The sequence below is a fragment of the Camelina sativa genome, chromosome 9 (assembly GCF_000633955.1).
Source record: "Camelina sativa cultivar DH55 chromosome 9, Cs, whole genome shotgun sequence".
NCBI lineage: Eukaryota > Viridiplantae > Streptophyta > Magnoliopsida > Brassicales > Brassicaceae > Camelina > Camelina sativa.
In genome coordinates this window covers 34636635-34652704 of record NC_025693.1, presented here as the reverse complement: position 1 = coordinate 34652704, position 16070 = coordinate 34636635, and the positions used below count along the sequence as shown (strand labels likewise).

The following is a 16070-nucleotide window of genomic DNA, read 5'->3' as shown; positions in this document are numbered from 1 at the left end:
TATTCTGCATACAATATCCCAAAGAGTAAATTTTATATTATGCGATGCTTCATCACATATATGCTAAAAGTTTTCTTTTTGAGTTTGTAGTGTTTTCAGCACTATGTCAATCGTGTTCGGAACTTGGGTTAAAGGCAAACCCACTAACAAGCAGTAGCAGACTCTAAATAACAAAATATATTGATGGATGTTGCAGCAATCCTAAATAACAAAATGTTGTTGAGATCCTCTTCCCATTGCAAATAAACTAGAATCTATTTAGGATCAAAGAGTAGATGGAGTTCTCAGGAAAGAAGATGAATCTATTATTTCAAGGTTTTTTTCTTATCTATCTAAAACATTGAAAAAATAGAAGTACAAGAAGGAAACTCAAACAATGCTAATAATAAAATATAGAAGCGCTTGCACGGTTGTAGTTCTAAATTCTTACATGATGCTAAATGTAAAGGTTCATAATAACTCAAGCGAATTGTGCATTTGAGCATAGGTTGAAATCACCTCTATATACTATCATACTATAAAATACAAATAGAAAAAACCCGCAGCGTAGCGCGGGTGCTCATCTAGTATATATATTAAATGAGTAATATCTCCAACTTTTACATCTAACTGTTCATATGTAAGCTTTGTGGAACATTGACTAGCAAATTACACTTCTATAGAAATTTCCTTTGCTAAATTTATCTCCAATTGTTCATATGTATGCATTCATGGCCGGTCAAACGTACCGCAGACATGAAAGACTAAATTACCAAAACATAATAAAAGATCCTAAATGAATCTAAAACTCTATGCAAATGGATGAAAAAAAAAGGGAAAGTACTCTAAAATATGCTATGCACATCGACAGTCTAGTGGTTCACCGGAAATCACCCCAACTACATTAGCTTAATTAAGGTGTGTGTACGTCTATGGTTACCTAGTTCACTAGTTCAGTAGCAGCATTTTATTTTTATTAGCATTTCAAAACAAAGAACAAAATTTAAATGGTATTACAAATTTAGTTGCAAAGAACATCACAGCTAAGCGGTTGCAAACTGGTATCTATTTTTGAGACTACTACAAAGAGTCTTAAATTAGCCACAAAATTTACACACTAATCTGCAACTAAACTGGGACTAATAGTTATGATTTTCTATACTATAAACGACATCAAAGATATGTCGCCAGTCAGTCGCTAATAATACATCGTCGTTATTGAGTCGTATACTCGTATACACCGGCCCAATAGTATAGTCCCAGTACAAATGCACTTGTTGCACATGCCTATCACTGGCCCTTGTAATAGTCTTTAATCCGTCGCATATTTATGACGGTACAAATACGTCACAATACAGTCGCAGAGTGGTCGCACAGAGACATTTGATTTCACTACCTATCTCAATAAATTTATTTCTTATTTCGTTAACATATATTTTGCATATACATACGAGTTAGTAGTTACCTAAGTAAGTTTCTTGTTTTTTTTTTTTGTCAACTAAGTAAATTCAATCGTAAACTGTTTATTCTCTCTGATTGCAGCATAAGTGCAGTAAAGATTCATAAAAATATTAAAATTTAGGAGATTTCAAAAATTCTTTTTTCTAAAACCATTTTTCAAAAATATGTATTTTTAAAAATTTCATTAAAATGCTACTAAAAATCATATATTTATTTAAATATGCATTCAAACTTATAAAAATAAATATAAACTACTTTTATATGTGTGCGAACATTTATATATACGTTTTAAAAAATATTTTAAAAACCTTATATATTTGAATCAAGTCTACAATTTGTATATTTTTTTTTTGTCGGCAACTTTCATTAAAATAAGTCCAAAATGGACAGTATGAAAGTGAGATACAAAGTGAATACGGAGCCCAACACATAAAGCCCAATCCTTAAACCTAAAAACTCTAATACAAAAAAAAACAGCTAAGCACAAATAGGTTAAGAAAGGGACACGTATTAACACGTGTTAAACTTCGAAGTTGGGGTGAAAAACGATCGAGTCGACGCCGCCTTCCACCGGAGCCGAGTCTCCGATCAGATCCAAAAATTCCGACTAACAAATTCATCTTTTCCGGCTCAGGGATCCGTCGTTCTTCAGCTTTTTGCTCCGAATATCACCATTTTCCTTATGCATCTTCCTCCGAGTTTTAAGAAACAGAGTCTTATGAATCTTCAGATCTATGAAGCTCCGGAAAACGTGAGATGGTTAGATGTCAGATTAGTCGCAAAACTTTGCTCTCCTAAACTGTTCTTCACCCTCCACAGAATTCCTCCCATCACGATTCACAAACTTAAGAAGAAACCATCATACGATGCCAATTACGGCTACATGTGTATGAGGATTTACTCTCCTCTTGATTAGAATCGAGCATCTAATGATTCAAAATCTCTGTAACATCACTCGGTTTTGACCTCTTCAAATTAAAAGAAATCTAATTGGCTCTGCAAAAGGAAAAACACAAAATTTAGCTATAAAGGCTAAAAAACTCGCATCTAAGCGAGAGAAAATAAACTGGATTTAGCCGGAAACAAAAAATGACGACAACAATCGCCAGAAATATGATACAAGAGTTTTCTCTCTCTGAAAGATTCGAGAGAGAGAAGAGAGAGACCTACGATTTGTATATAATTCAATTAAAGCTCGTCTAATTATATTAAAAAAAAAAACAGTCTACCACCAAACATATCATCTTTATTGACAATAAAAAGACATGACACTTGAACTCCACGTGCTTCACAGCCAAGCATCCTGCAAATACGGATAAGCACAACGTACATTACTAAATACACCATCACACTAAATTTACACCACTACCCTCTCTTTCAAAATTTCTGCATCACTCTGTTAAAAAAAATATATAAAAAAAATTTCTACAAGTAATTTCGTAACTATTACGCCACACAACAACACTCAGAGCTTACCACAGATCTAAGAACATCACCACCACGCAACAAACTTTAATCATGGACCATGGTTTCGAATTTATGAAAATAACCCTTCAGCCATTTACAAAGACAAAAGATTCTCGAACTCTCTTTTCTTGTTTTTTTTTTTCTTGTCATAAAGAAAAAGAGATACAGTTCCGGGCAACAAAAAGCCAGTTGGGGATAATAATCTACAGTGAAGATGAAATTAAAAAAAAAAAAGCTAAACAAAATTAAGAATTTTCAAAAAGGTCCACAAATTAATACATAATTAAGAAACAACCCCAAGAGTTTTTCTTTTGTTGTTCACTTGTCGTTTCTTTTCTTCACCATCTCCTTATACTTGGTAATGGAATCAATCCTCTGCAACTTCAACTGATGCTTGAATCTGTTGATAAAGTCATCAGCTTTAGCATCTACTTCTTCATCAGCTTCTTCCACCGTCGTAACTCTCGGCACTTTAACCGTCGCTGGCCGACGAGCCTCGACGGAGATTTCATCTTCTTGAAAGTGAGAGAATGGAGATTTCGTGCTTGCTGATTTCTTCATCTTCTTTGGAAGCTTCGGAGGTATGATTCCAGCAGCTGGTTCAGTGTCAGATTTTGTCCTAGCGACATGGTTTAGATTGAGTTTACTATAAACCTCTTCGAGACTCGGACTTGTCTCTTCTTCTTCTTCTTCTTCTTCTTGTTCGTGTTCTGGTTCTTGTTCTTGTTTTGACTCAACGGTCACCGACGGTGGTGGAGCTTCGACTATATTGGTGGGTTCTTGAGAAATGTAGTTGTAAAGATTGAAAGATTTGATTCTGTGAAGAACAGAAGGAGATCTAGACAAGAAAGGTTGATTCTGTTCGATTGAAGCTGGTTGGTGAGAGTTGATGTTGTTGTTGTCTTCAGGTGTTGAAGGAGGGAACTCGAGATGATGAGATTTGTCTGGAGAAGTGAAGGAAGAGAAGTTTATGGATTTGAGACGGTGAATCATGGAAGGAGAGCGTTGGATCTGAGTTTGATTTGGGTCGTTGGATTTGGTGGAAGAAAAAGATGAGCTAATGGCGATGGTGCCTATCATTAAGTTGAGGAAGACAAAGAGTACGGTCGGTGTGAACCAACTGTACATCGCCGTTAGTACAGATTCCGACATGTCTAACATGGATTTGTTTTGGTTCTTCTTTGTTCGGAGCTAGAGAAAGAAGCAGCGAATGGGTTGAGTTTGGTTTTTCTGGAAAGCAAATAGGACTACTTGTGGGAACTATGGGTAGTTTTGGTATTTCACGTTTTCACTTATTTTTCCAACTTTGTGTTCCGAATGAATTAGTGAGATGGTGGAAGACCAAGGAGAGAAGTGGAACATGCTTCTAGAATGTCACATCCACTACAATTTTGTTTGGTCTAATATAGTTTTCATTTTTCTTGGATTTTTTTAAGAAATACTGTACTAGTTAGTGATTTTTATGGTAAAACTAAAAGATTAAAGATGTTTCGTTCGTGATTTTTACGATCACCAGTTTTTAAACTCGAAGCTTGTTATTTGGGAGTTACTATATAGAGAGTGTCTCCTCGGTTCCGGCAATGGTGGAGTTAGGACTCGAAACGTGTCCTTTTATCTTTAATTATATGGGAGGACCAATTTGAGTGGATTGCGAGCTTTATTACGCACGATTGACGATTTCAATTTACAATTGCAACAACTTGTTTGTGAATAATAATACAAATTCGGAAAAAAGAAGTAAGAAAAAAATCAAAAATCTTACGAGTAAAATAATTTTGGATTAACTTGTTAATATGAACATTAGAAAAGGTTATGCGGTGTTAATATCATAACCCTAATATCAATGTTATTGAGATTTTTTAAAAAATATTTGTTTGAAACATTACCATATTCTATGTCATTTGTTAAAAACAAATGGGATAAGTATACAATTTTTCTTCTGTCATTTAACAAATATATGATCAAGTTAATTAGTATCTTCTATATATTACAAGGTGAAAGTGACAACCATACAGTGAAAGTGTATAGACAAGTAAAGAATATTCACTATATGGATAAGGAAACAATAGATGATGATCACGGGATTCAGCCCTCACCCCACAAAACACACAATGTCCTCATTCAAACTCCCGTAAAGAGTTTATCTTTAACTACAAGCCAATATATGAAGGAAAACCATGGTACCAGCTGTAGGAACCAAATGAGTTGCCTCCAAACCACCTTGGCACGCCTTCCTCGAGCCTGCTCCCATGTTTTTGCTGTGGAAAAAAAATTCTATAGACACCCGTAGAATGCATCCACAAAAAGGTCGGGATCTGCTGACGAGAGAGGGATTGACCGCTGTAGAATTTTTTTAATAAGGTTCTGAAATCAGTTTGTCTTGAAACTCGGAACAGATCATCCTTGGCTACTTGTTGCATACTTTACTTTGGCATGTCGTAGAACACCAAGGTATGAGGGACCAATGTCGAGTCAAAGTGATCAACTTCTCGTGTTGCACCAGTTACCATGCCAACATAACATACATCCCATCCCTTACTTCATATCTTAGAAAGTCAAATGCTATGTCACAGAACTTCCTCCAAATCCATGAACCTTTATTCCCATCCCTTACCTCCCAAAATGAGCCATGAGTCAGTAGGTAATGCCTGGTCCATGTCACCCACAAAGAAGCCGAAAAAGAGAACAAATGTCATATCAAACTCAATGCAAATACACGGGATGTGTCTCAAAGTCATCGAATACCTAGACTTGACCTCCTTCTTTTTAGGATAACACACTTTGTCCCGCGAGACCTTAGCTTTGTGGGGATCATTAGGAGAGCCCGACCACAAAAATGCATTACATATTTCTTCAATATTAGCCAGATGGTGCCAGTGATGATTCGAGGCCTTTGTTGCGGCTATAAAGGAACTGGCATCAGAGGACTTGTAGTGCAGCCTCTAGTCTAGCATAGGCTAAAAAGTTTTTCATAGGATGATTTTTTCTTATTAGGGAGATTTTAATATTTTTCTAAAAAATATATGTTAAGATGTATATTCAGAATTTATAACGTCTATATTTTTATATCATATGAATTATGTAATCAAGTTTTTTGTAAGCTAGTTAAAGTTTAACAGAATAAAAAAATAGTTTTGTAACTCTTTCTAATTAAGGGACAACCCTCTTATTTTCTCTTCGATTTAATGTTATTTTTAGAGTATTTAATTATCAATTAATAATAGAAGATAATCTAATCATTATTTATGAAAATATAATTATAGAAAGTTAGTTAAAGTATAAAAAGATAGTCACAGTGTCAAATGTACCTTGTTTGTGCTACGTCATTTTACAATGACTGCTACATTTATATTAATCCAACTCAAATTAAATTAAAAGTAAAAATGAAATATAACTAAGATCATCCATTTGTATGTAAAAATAATAATAAACATATTTTTGTTATGTAGGGTACTAATGGCATCAGACATCAGTCAAAATATGTAAAACCAAATCTAGAAGTGTTAAAGACAATAATAGCAATTATATAACACATTAATCTAATGAAGATCCCCTAGCTATAATCACATCTTTAATTAGCCCAAGATAAACTTTCACCAAACTACCAAAAAGAAAAGATATACTTTCACCAAACAATATATCTATATAATGAGAAGAGAACACTCTTAAAAAAAAAAAGAAAAAAAACAAGAATCAATAGTTGAAAACAAATGGGTAGGAAGAAAATAGAACTGAAAAGAATAGAGTGTCCAAATGAGAGAGGTAGCAAATACTCAAAACGTAAAAAAGGGATTTTAAAGAAGGCATATGAATTGGCAAAGTTGTGTAATATTGATATTGTCATGATTATCGTTTCTCCCACCTAGTGGTGGGCATTCGGGTATCGGTTTGGGTTCGGTTCGGGTAATTCGGGTTTCGGGTAATTCGGATTTATAATTTCTATAATCATATAGGTATTATGGAAATTTCGGTTCGGGTTCGGTTCGGATTTTTCGGGTTCGGGTCGGTTCGGGTATTTTATTCGAATACCGAAATATTTATGATATTTTTTGGGTTCGGTTCGATATAAGTATTTTTACCCATTTAGAACCAAAATACCCATATATAACTAAAATACCCTATATATAAATTGAATAACTATATCAAATTACATGAAGTTATAACTAAAAAATCATACCAAAATAACTAAACCAATTCTATATACAGTCTACAGAATCAAATCTTCCGCAGATATAGCCATATAGATAGTGGAGAGTGGAGACGAACTGATAAATACGATTATTTTTCTTCAATGCAATCTCAACTGATAAACACAGATTACATATTTGAATTGATAAACAACATAGATTCGGATATATATGGGTACTAATTGGGTATCGGTTCGGATCGGGTAATACCTGATACCCAAAAGTATTTACAATTAAGATCCAACTAATATTTTGGGAAGATCCATATCCGATCCGAACCGGAGTTTTTCGGTTCGATTCCAATACGGATATTTTGGGTCGGGTATTTTGCCCAGGCCTACTCCCACCAATAAGCCAACCCTTTCCCATTCTAGGTATAATCTTTGTTTAAGTATTTTATTCTGTAACCAAAATAATTATATATTTGAACTAGCCATATATACCATCATTTTTCAACTTAGAACAAATAAATTAAACTAAACTATTGCTGTTTTTAGGGTTTTCTTTTTCTTTTTCGATTCTCTTTTTTCTGTTAATTTTGAACCTATACCATACACCAAGTATTAAATAATCAATTTACAATAACACATGCTATTTAGGAATCACATGGTAAATCAACTGTTTTTATGACATATGTGAATGATGATTACATATATAAGAAATCCAGAATAGAGACTCTATTTGTTTGTTGTTTATGAATTAAAACTACATTATTGGCTTATTAAGCGGTAGATCCGTCAGTCAAATTTTGGATAAATTTTGCAAGCTTTCATTACAAGAACGGGAAGAAAGGTATGATCTTCTAATATTTTTATTTTAGAAAACAAGTTTCATGTATTTGTTTTGTTCTTTTTGTTTTACTAAAAAAAACTAATTATGCTATCTTTCGTGTTTTATGTACGCGTTTAGGAGAGCATACTCAGTAAAGGTTTGATTTACCCATCACTTATTAGCTTTTCGTTTATCATTTAAAATATAAATTTCATTTGCACATATCTTTTTATATATGTATAGACGGTGAAGAACTTGGTGAACATGAACACGACTGACATTTCCGTTGAAAATGATCATATTTTGTGTGAAAGGTACAATATTATCTATACTCAAACATATACAAATATGGGGTTCAGCATAGTCAATCTAATATTGCTATATTTATTGCAGAGATGAAGTAATTCAGGTATGAAAAATTCTGTTACATAACATATTTGAAAGAATATAATATATATCTTTTATAAATAATGTTTTACTAAATACTATTATTATTAAACTTAGGATGAAAATAAGGTCACTGGACTGAAAGAAATAAAGGAGTTGATTGATGAGAAAAAAATAATTTTGAGGTAATAATTTGAGAACACTAATGGAGATACAATAAAAATATTATTTTTTTCTTAATTTTGACCGCTATTTGTTTACTAACTTATCAATTTATAAGGGACTGGGAAAATCCGAATGAAGTTAATGACTTGAACCGACTCAATATTATGGAAAATTATATAGTTTCGTCTCTCTCCCATATGAAAAATATCTTAAAGGTTTGCATGTTACCGTATGATAAATAAGTTTTATTTTAAAATCAAACATGAATATAACTCTAAACAAGTTCTAAATCTTGTTTCAGATTAAAACCCAAGAAGAGAACCAAAATCGTATATGATTTCAAAATGGACACCTTATTTGTATTTAAGTGCTTGAAATTCATGTTATGTTTTATATTTATATTTCTTCAGAGACTCGTATGTGATATGTTATATATATATATATATATATATATATATATATATAATCATGTCATTATCAGACCATTGTCTTGGAGTTGCATAATATGATTAGTCTATTATATGTACTATATACTCTATATTGAATGGTGAAGCCTCCTTAAAAATGGGATGTCTCTTTCTAATGCATGTTTTTTTTTACCTAGTCCTTTTTCAAAAAAAAATCTTGTGGTATTCCCTTTTTCTAACTTACTTCCATCTCAACTTAGCCGATTCCTTTCATAAACCAGACTTCCATATCTATTTACTATAATTGTTCACCTAAACGACATAATATTCCACAAATCCCATTATTTTGGATATAGCATTACCAAACTGTCACTTGAGTAATGGAGTATATAGATTTTAGATAATTGATATTATGATTGCATATTTTTTATTCTTTTTTATGTTGCATACTTCGAGACTTAGAAGCAAGTATACATTTACCTTAGATTTCTCTGAACATGCAGATTATTGTATCTCATGTACTTGAATGTGCAACGCTTTTTTTCCTATTGATTTACCTTTACGATTTACTTACGTAGTTACTTTCATTTCTTGTTATTTACATCTGTGACACAAAATCCAAACCCTTTTTATTATTGTTGTAGCTTAACTCTCTTATGACACATTTGTAATGCAATATTTTCTCTTTGTGAGATTCAATCTTTAAATACTATAACTGATTTATTGTGTGCTTGAAGTAGTCGTGTTAATTTGAAGTAAAGATTTATAGAAGTAAATTGACTATGCAAATATCGATACAATAGCAATATGTGATATGAATATGTTATTCACATATACATGAAATGAAGTATCAGATTCATGTCATACATTTATTCTTTCACTTGTACAAAATAGAGATTCTGAATCTCTCTTACCTCTCGAGATAAGTATTATGTAGTTGATTCTACATATCCTAATAAGTAAGAGTTTTTATCCCTTTATAGGTCAACACGAAGTATGGTTGTAAGATACCATATATAGCAGTTCTATATCCATCATATGGTGGTGACGTAGTATTATGGAAGGACTAGAACCATATGTATGTAGTTCTAGTCCTTCCACAATACTATGTCACCACCTACATCCATCCAAGGATTAGAACTGCATGTATACATGCTCTGATATAATGTTGGGATGATATTTGCATTTAGACCTACTTTTTCGTACACACACCCACTTTGTGCTATTTCTATACTTTAAACATGTAATATGATCATATACACCCCTAACTAAATTCTATCATTTATTTTTACATTTTCTCTTTCCTTCTCGTCTCTTCTCTCTCTCTTTTCTCTTTCTCTTTCTCTTTTGATATTCTTTTTCTTCAACAATTTTTTTCATTTTAATTACTATATTTTAAGAGTAACTTGTAGACAAACATAATTTATTAGTCCAATCTAAATGAAATACAATTGAATTGATATTCATAGTCAAATCAACATTTTCTAAGTCCAAACTAAATTAAGTAAATAATTTAGAAATTAATATATTTATTTAACTATGTTTTTAATATGAAATAGACTATTTGTCCAAATATTTTAAGCTTAAGTTAGATGCATAACGAATTAACAAAATATTGCATCCATAAGTAGTTATACATTTGGATAAGTTTTAAAAAACTTTGATGCGTGAGTTTTGAGCAAATTGTAATCAATAAACCATCAAATCAAGTCCAATTACTATGAATATATGGACTTGATTCGATGGACATGATGTGGATATTTTTAGCAAATTTTAAAGCAGGTTTATACATTGATGATGCCTCTCCTTAAATTTATTTCCAAATAGTTTATTTACTTCCACTTTAGCTTCGTTTGCATCTTCCAATGTTATTTTTCCTAACTTCATTTGCATCTTCATATATTTTTTTCTTTTGACCTAGAAACTATAATTATAACCATAGATGTTTATGTGGTTACAGTTTTGTGGATATGCTCGAATGTTCATTAAAATATTTGGAGGTTAGGATGTAGTATATGATTTATGGTTTTGGTTTTAGAGTAAAATTTAACTGGATAAGGGTTAAGTTTGAGATTCATAATTTATGTTTAGAGTTTAGTGTTTAGGATTTAGGGTTTAGGTTCTCTTGTTGCAGGCTCGAGTCCATAGGTAGCTATTGAGTTGATAAAAGGAAGGAACTTCATGTTTTGGATTTAGGGTTTAGGGGTTAGGATGTAGTGTATATATGATTTATGGTTTTGTTTTTAGAGTTACATTTAATTGGATAAAGGTTAAGGTTTGAGTATACTTGGTCATGTGGATATTATTATAATTCGAGAATACTTTTGGGTTTTGAAAACATAGACTTAAAAATCCAGACGAAATAGTTGGTCATTCATGTTATTTCACATGGGGAAAACACTTACAAAACCACATCCACCCAAGCACATCGCATATCTATATTCTGAATTTAATAGTCAAGTTAAGTATCCACTTATTAACGAACAAATTTTCAACTACAAATGAATAGTGTACAATATAATAATTTATCTAAAATATAGCAAAATGCATATTAAAATATAAAAAAAATATATAATCATAACCTATTATATAAAAATAAATAATTTTTTTTATATAATAACTACCTAAAATGGAAGACTTCTCACCTAAAGTGAGTGTAATTGCCATTCACCCATCTACAACTGAAATTTTTTAACTTACCAAAACAGTAACTCTCTTCTGGTGTAAGTTATTACAACTGTGAGTCTGTGACATCTCTCATGATAAGTTATTACAACTGTAAGTTATTTCAACTAGTCTTCTCATTTACAGCTACTTGTCTTGTCTATACAAAATCGAGTGGAAAAGCCTATTATCGATTTTTCATTTTAACCGAATTATATGATTAAGAGACATATCTTTAGGAACTTCCTCCAAATTCAAGAATCTATGATGGCGTCTATAATATTTCCTAAAATAACATTTTAAATCGAAAAACTTCATGTGGAGTTTTTGAATACCAAATTCTTCTTCACATATAAAAAGTGAGCATATTTCCTTGTAAGACACCTTAGCATATATGTTTGGGCAGGGCCGGCCCAAATATAATTTTTATCGAAAACAAAATAATCCACTAACAAACACAGTTAAAACCGATTTTCATAAAAATGATGCCGTTAATTTTTCCACACTACCTTGTTGGGTTTTTAATCTAAGGTCGTCTGACCTGTGTTTGGGAATTGGGAACTACTCCACATAAACACTGCATGCATCTTTCTATTTTCCTAAAAGTCTAAAACCATGTGTTTTGGTAATTGAAAAGCCGAACACCACTACTAGATCGTGTCACAATTATGTAATTTGGTTTCTGTTTAATTATGGACCTTAAAAGGCTTTGTAAGTCACGTTTCTTATTTTTTCCCTTTGGGCTTTCTTTATAAGACGATCTTGGGCCGACAAAATTTTTTTTTTATTAAATAGTAGAGATACTAACGTCAAGGTGTTTTCAGTTTTGTTAAAAAAAGAAATGACGAATCACATTTGTGTTTTGTAAACGTTATTGCAACGGTATCTCTTCATCTTGCAAGTGAGACTTTTCTCTTTGCCTCACATCATTGGTTAGATATTTTTTGATTATTCAGATTTTAGGTGTTGGTTGATCTTATTTGCGTTACATACTCAAATTTAATTTTGTAGTACTTCTATAACATTTCGGGGCAATTGAATCTCATAAATTGTCATGTGAATGCATTCATTGCTTCTCTTTCTTTTGTTATTTAATAAACCAAAAAAATAAAAAGTAGTACATATTATTATTACATAAGTACTGTAATAGATTTCGTGTAATAGGAGAATCTCAAAAAAGAAGAAAATAATTAGATTCGCCACAGTTTCACACACACCACCACCGTCACTAAAGCAAATAGACAGATCTAAAGAAAAAACAAAACCTTCAGAATCCAGAGTGACCAAAATCATCACAAAACCCAAACTTACCCTTAGACCAACCACAGAATTACGATAATGCCACTCTTCTCCCACCGCTTCTCCACCGCATCTTCCAACTCTCCGGCGTCTCCTTCGTACTATAGTAAACCTTCTTCGAAGACCCATAAGCCAAACTCTTCTTCTTCTTATGCTTCGTCTCGTATTCATCTAGCTATCATACTCTTCTCCCTTGTCAGTTTTTTCATCGGAGTCGCCGGAACTATCTTCGCAATCTCCTCCGCCGGAGAAAGACTAGGAGGTTCGAGTTCTGTTTATCGATGCGGCGGATCTAAAGACACTTCCCTGGTTGTGTCTGCTTCAAGAAAGCTTGGAGGAGATGGTGGTGGTAATGGTGGTGTGGTTGTTGAAAGACGAAAGCTTTTAGGGTTTGTTGGGATCCAGACTGGTTTTGATTCTGGGGATCGCAGAGCTTCTTTGAGAAGTACTTGGTTCCCTTCTGATCCAGATGCTCTTCTAAGGTATCTAAAACTCTCTTATCTTGTGTCTTAGAATAATACATTGCTTTCAAAATCTGAAACTGCTGGTTACTTCAATCAGTGAGATTCATTGGTTTCTAAATTTAAGTAAGTATCCGTAATTGTTGGAGAAGCTCTTCTATCTCTTGATCTTGTTCCTAGTAAAACATGGCATGATTAGATTTTGTCACCTACAAAGTCTTCACCTTTTGAATTTTGATGTCATAATGTTTGTGTTTGTGACTCTGATGTCATTAACTTTAGATGTTATACTGTGTGAGTATAGCATGATTTGGATTTTGTCACCTTTAAAATCTTAACTTTTTGATGTCATACGGTTACTTTGGAGTGTTGGGATTATAAGCTTGAGCGGTTTAGTCAATGTGGAAAAGGCAGTCAGATAAGATAGTTTTGATGTTTTCCTAGTTACTTGGAAAAGTTTATGTTCCCCCAGGATTTACTGGTTTTGGAGTTTCAGCAAGGCCATCTTATTACTAACTCTTTGCATAAGTCAATATTATTCGAATCCAATGTTGTTGTTGTTGTTGACTGGAACTCAGGTTGGAACAAGCGACTGGATTAGCTTTTAGATTCGTCATTGGACGAACAAAGGATGCAAAGAAGATGGCTGAGCTTGAGAAGGAAATAAAAGAGTACAGAGATTTTGTGCTTCTTGATGTCGAGGAAGAATATGTACGACTTCCCTATAAAACGTAAAAATCCTGGTTTTAGGCACCGATCTGCCCTTTTTTTTTGTGTAGTTCTTGGTTGTTTTGTATCCTTATCAATGACTGATTCATGTCTCCTCCTTGTAGATTGGCTTACTTTAAAGCAGCTTTTAAACTCTTTGAAGCTGATTATTATGTCAAAGCGGACGATGACATTTATTTGAGACCAGGTAAATTGAGAGGGAATACTCCGTTCTGTGTTATCTTCTGCATCAAAATAGTATTCAAATTCTTTTTTGGCTTTTTGTTCAGATCGACTTGCGACGCTTCTTGCCAAGGAAAGACTTCATTCACAGACATACATTGGCTGCATGAAGAAAGGACCTGTTATAACTGACCCTAAACTAAAATGGTACAATTAGATAAGCTTGCTCAACATCCGTGACTTTAATTCTTTGCAGAGCTTATCTTTTTTTGTTGACAGATGTATAATTGTTCAGGTACGAGAAACAGGGCCATTTGATTGGGAATGAATACTTCTTACATGCTTATGGACCGATATACATTCTTTCAGCCGAGATAGTGGCTTCACTTGCAGCAGCTCGTAATGGCAGGTTTGAAATGTTTTTGATTTGCCATACTTGCAGATTCTGATATGCAAATCTCATTAACGGTGTTTTCATTTCAGCCTGAGGATGTTTAACAATGAAGATGTAACCATCGGATCTTGGATGCTTGCAATGGATGTACATCACGAGGACAATCGAGCTTTATGCGATCCTCATTGTTCCCCAAAATCCATAGCAGTTTGGGACATTCCCAAATGTTCAGGTAACATAAATATGGTTTCTACATAGTAGCAGTCACAAGAATCAGTTAGTCAACCTTTTTCTTCTCAAATCTTTTAGGGCTTTGTAACCCGGAGAGTCGGTTAAAGGAGCTTCATAAGACAGATATGTGCTCCAAGAGTCCGACATTGCCTTCCGATGACGTCGATCAGTAGATTGATTCAAGAGTTGCCCTACTTGACACTTCTTGAGACAGTTCTACAGAATATATGATCTCACAAGCACTAGAGTTTCAACATCATTGGAGCTGTATAGGGGAAAAGATGACTTCATAGTTCTTACGTGATCTGATTCTATAGTTGTTGCTAGATGTACCACTACCACATATATATACTGAAACTATATATTATAGACAGATACCTCAATATCCCTTTTTGTAAAATTAGATTTATGTGTCCAGTATTGGCGCTGGGTGATGATGATGATGATGATACAAGTGAATCTGGTTTGATTTGTAAAAGAGATCTCAGTCAACCTATTATTTAATTTGTTCCAGATCATAATCATAGTACTGTACTGGTCCACTCCACCTGTTATTGCTTTGTCACAGGAGATAGATCACATAAAAGAGAAAATAATGACATTATTTAAAAGATAACTATAGATTTATAGTTTACTTCACATGATTGGATTTCAAAAATGTTGATATGGCCGAGTTGGTCTAAGGCGCCAGATTAAGGTTCTGGTCCGAAAGGGCGTGGGTTCAAATCCCACTGTCAACATTCTAATATTTATTATGTATCATGTATCATGTTTTATTGTTTTTGTAGCTGATTTTACTTGCTAAGGGCAGAGAAATGTAATGAGATTTTATTTTGGTTAATGTATATGGTTTATTGAGTCGACCAGTCTCCCTTATCTTCAACTTTGATTCTCTTCCATTTAATCTTTCCTCGAGATTAAAAACATTTTCTGTAATACAAAACTTACCATAAAGTGTCAAAACGATTTAAGATTTTTGGTTTATTGGTTCACTGATTTTCAAAAAGACCAAAATTATCCGAACAAATATTCGGTTTCGATATTGGTTATTTGGGTACTTTACATGTTTACAATTTGTGGAAATGATCTATTCGATTAAGTTCTAATGTCAATTCAAAAGAAAATTTAGCATAACTCTACGATATTTGATTGAATTTTTTTTTTTAAAAAAAAATTAGATAACCATCGAACCAACCTGATAACCGAATCCATAATAAAACTTGCGGGTCAGTTCATCTACAACAAATCGACCCTTAACCAAAATGACCAAACAACATCGGTTGAGTAAGTTATAAAAAAACCATCG

General features: G+C 33.0%; 2 protein-coding genes and 1 non-coding gene across 5 annotated transcripts; 2 read left to right on the top strand and 1 right to left on the bottom strand.

Annotated features, from left to right (window-relative positions):
- LOC104714076 (bromodomain-containing protein DDB_G0278469-like) lies at positions 1775-4302 on the bottom strand. 3 transcript variants are annotated; one of them, XM_010431325.2, is made up of 3 exons: positions 2917-4302; positions 2670-2743; positions 1775-2436 (listed from the first exon to the last, which is right to left on the bottom strand). In XM_010431325.2, the coding sequence occupies exon 1, from the start codon at positions 4066-4068 to the stop codon at positions 3226-3228; it is 843 nt and encodes a 280-aa protein (XP_010429627.1). In that variant the 5' UTR covers positions 4069-4302; the 3' UTR covers positions 1775-2436; positions 2670-2743; positions 2917-3225. The 3 variants fall into 3 exon arrangements, 1 of the variants encoding a protein (XP_010429627.1); XR_755711.1 differs by lacking the exon at positions 2917-4302 and having other exon boundaries at positions 2611-2677; XR_755712.1 differs by lacking the exons at positions 2670-2743; positions 2917-4302 and adding an exon at positions 2607-2661.
- On the top strand, positions 12658-15268 carry LOC104714075 (probable beta-1,3-galactosyltransferase 12). The gene is made up of 7 exons (XM_010431322.2): positions 12658-13269; positions 13827-13979; positions 14082-14164; positions 14247-14346; positions 14435-14548; positions 14623-14765; positions 14843-15268. The coding sequence occupies exons 1-7, from the start codon at positions 12827-12829 to the stop codon at positions 14935-14937; spliced, it is 1131 nt and encodes a 376-aa protein (XP_010429624.1). The 5' UTR covers positions 12658-12826; the 3' UTR covers positions 14938-15268.
- TRNAL-AAG lies at positions 15424-15504 on the top strand. Its single transcript has one exon. It is a non-coding gene; the product is annotated as a tRNA-Leu (tRNA).

Excerpts from the sequence above, each read along its gene's own strand:
- LOC104714076 (XM_010431325.2), bottom strand. The coding sequence starts at position 4,068 with ATGTTAGACATGTCGGAATCTGTACTAACGGCGATGTACAGTTGGTTC.
- LOC104714075 (XM_010431322.2), top strand. The coding sequence starts at position 12,827 with ATGCCACTCTTCTCCCACCGCTTCTCCACCGCATCTTCCAACTCTCCG. Across the intron at positions 14,549-14,622 it reads GCAGCAGCTCGTAATGGCAG|CCTGAGGATGTTTAACAATG; the intron begins GTTTGAAATGTT and ends TTTTCATTTCAG. Across the intron at positions 14,766-14,842 it reads GGACATTCCCAAATGTTCAG|GGCTTTGTAACCCGGAGAGT; the intron begins GTAACATAAATA and ends CAAATCTTTTAG.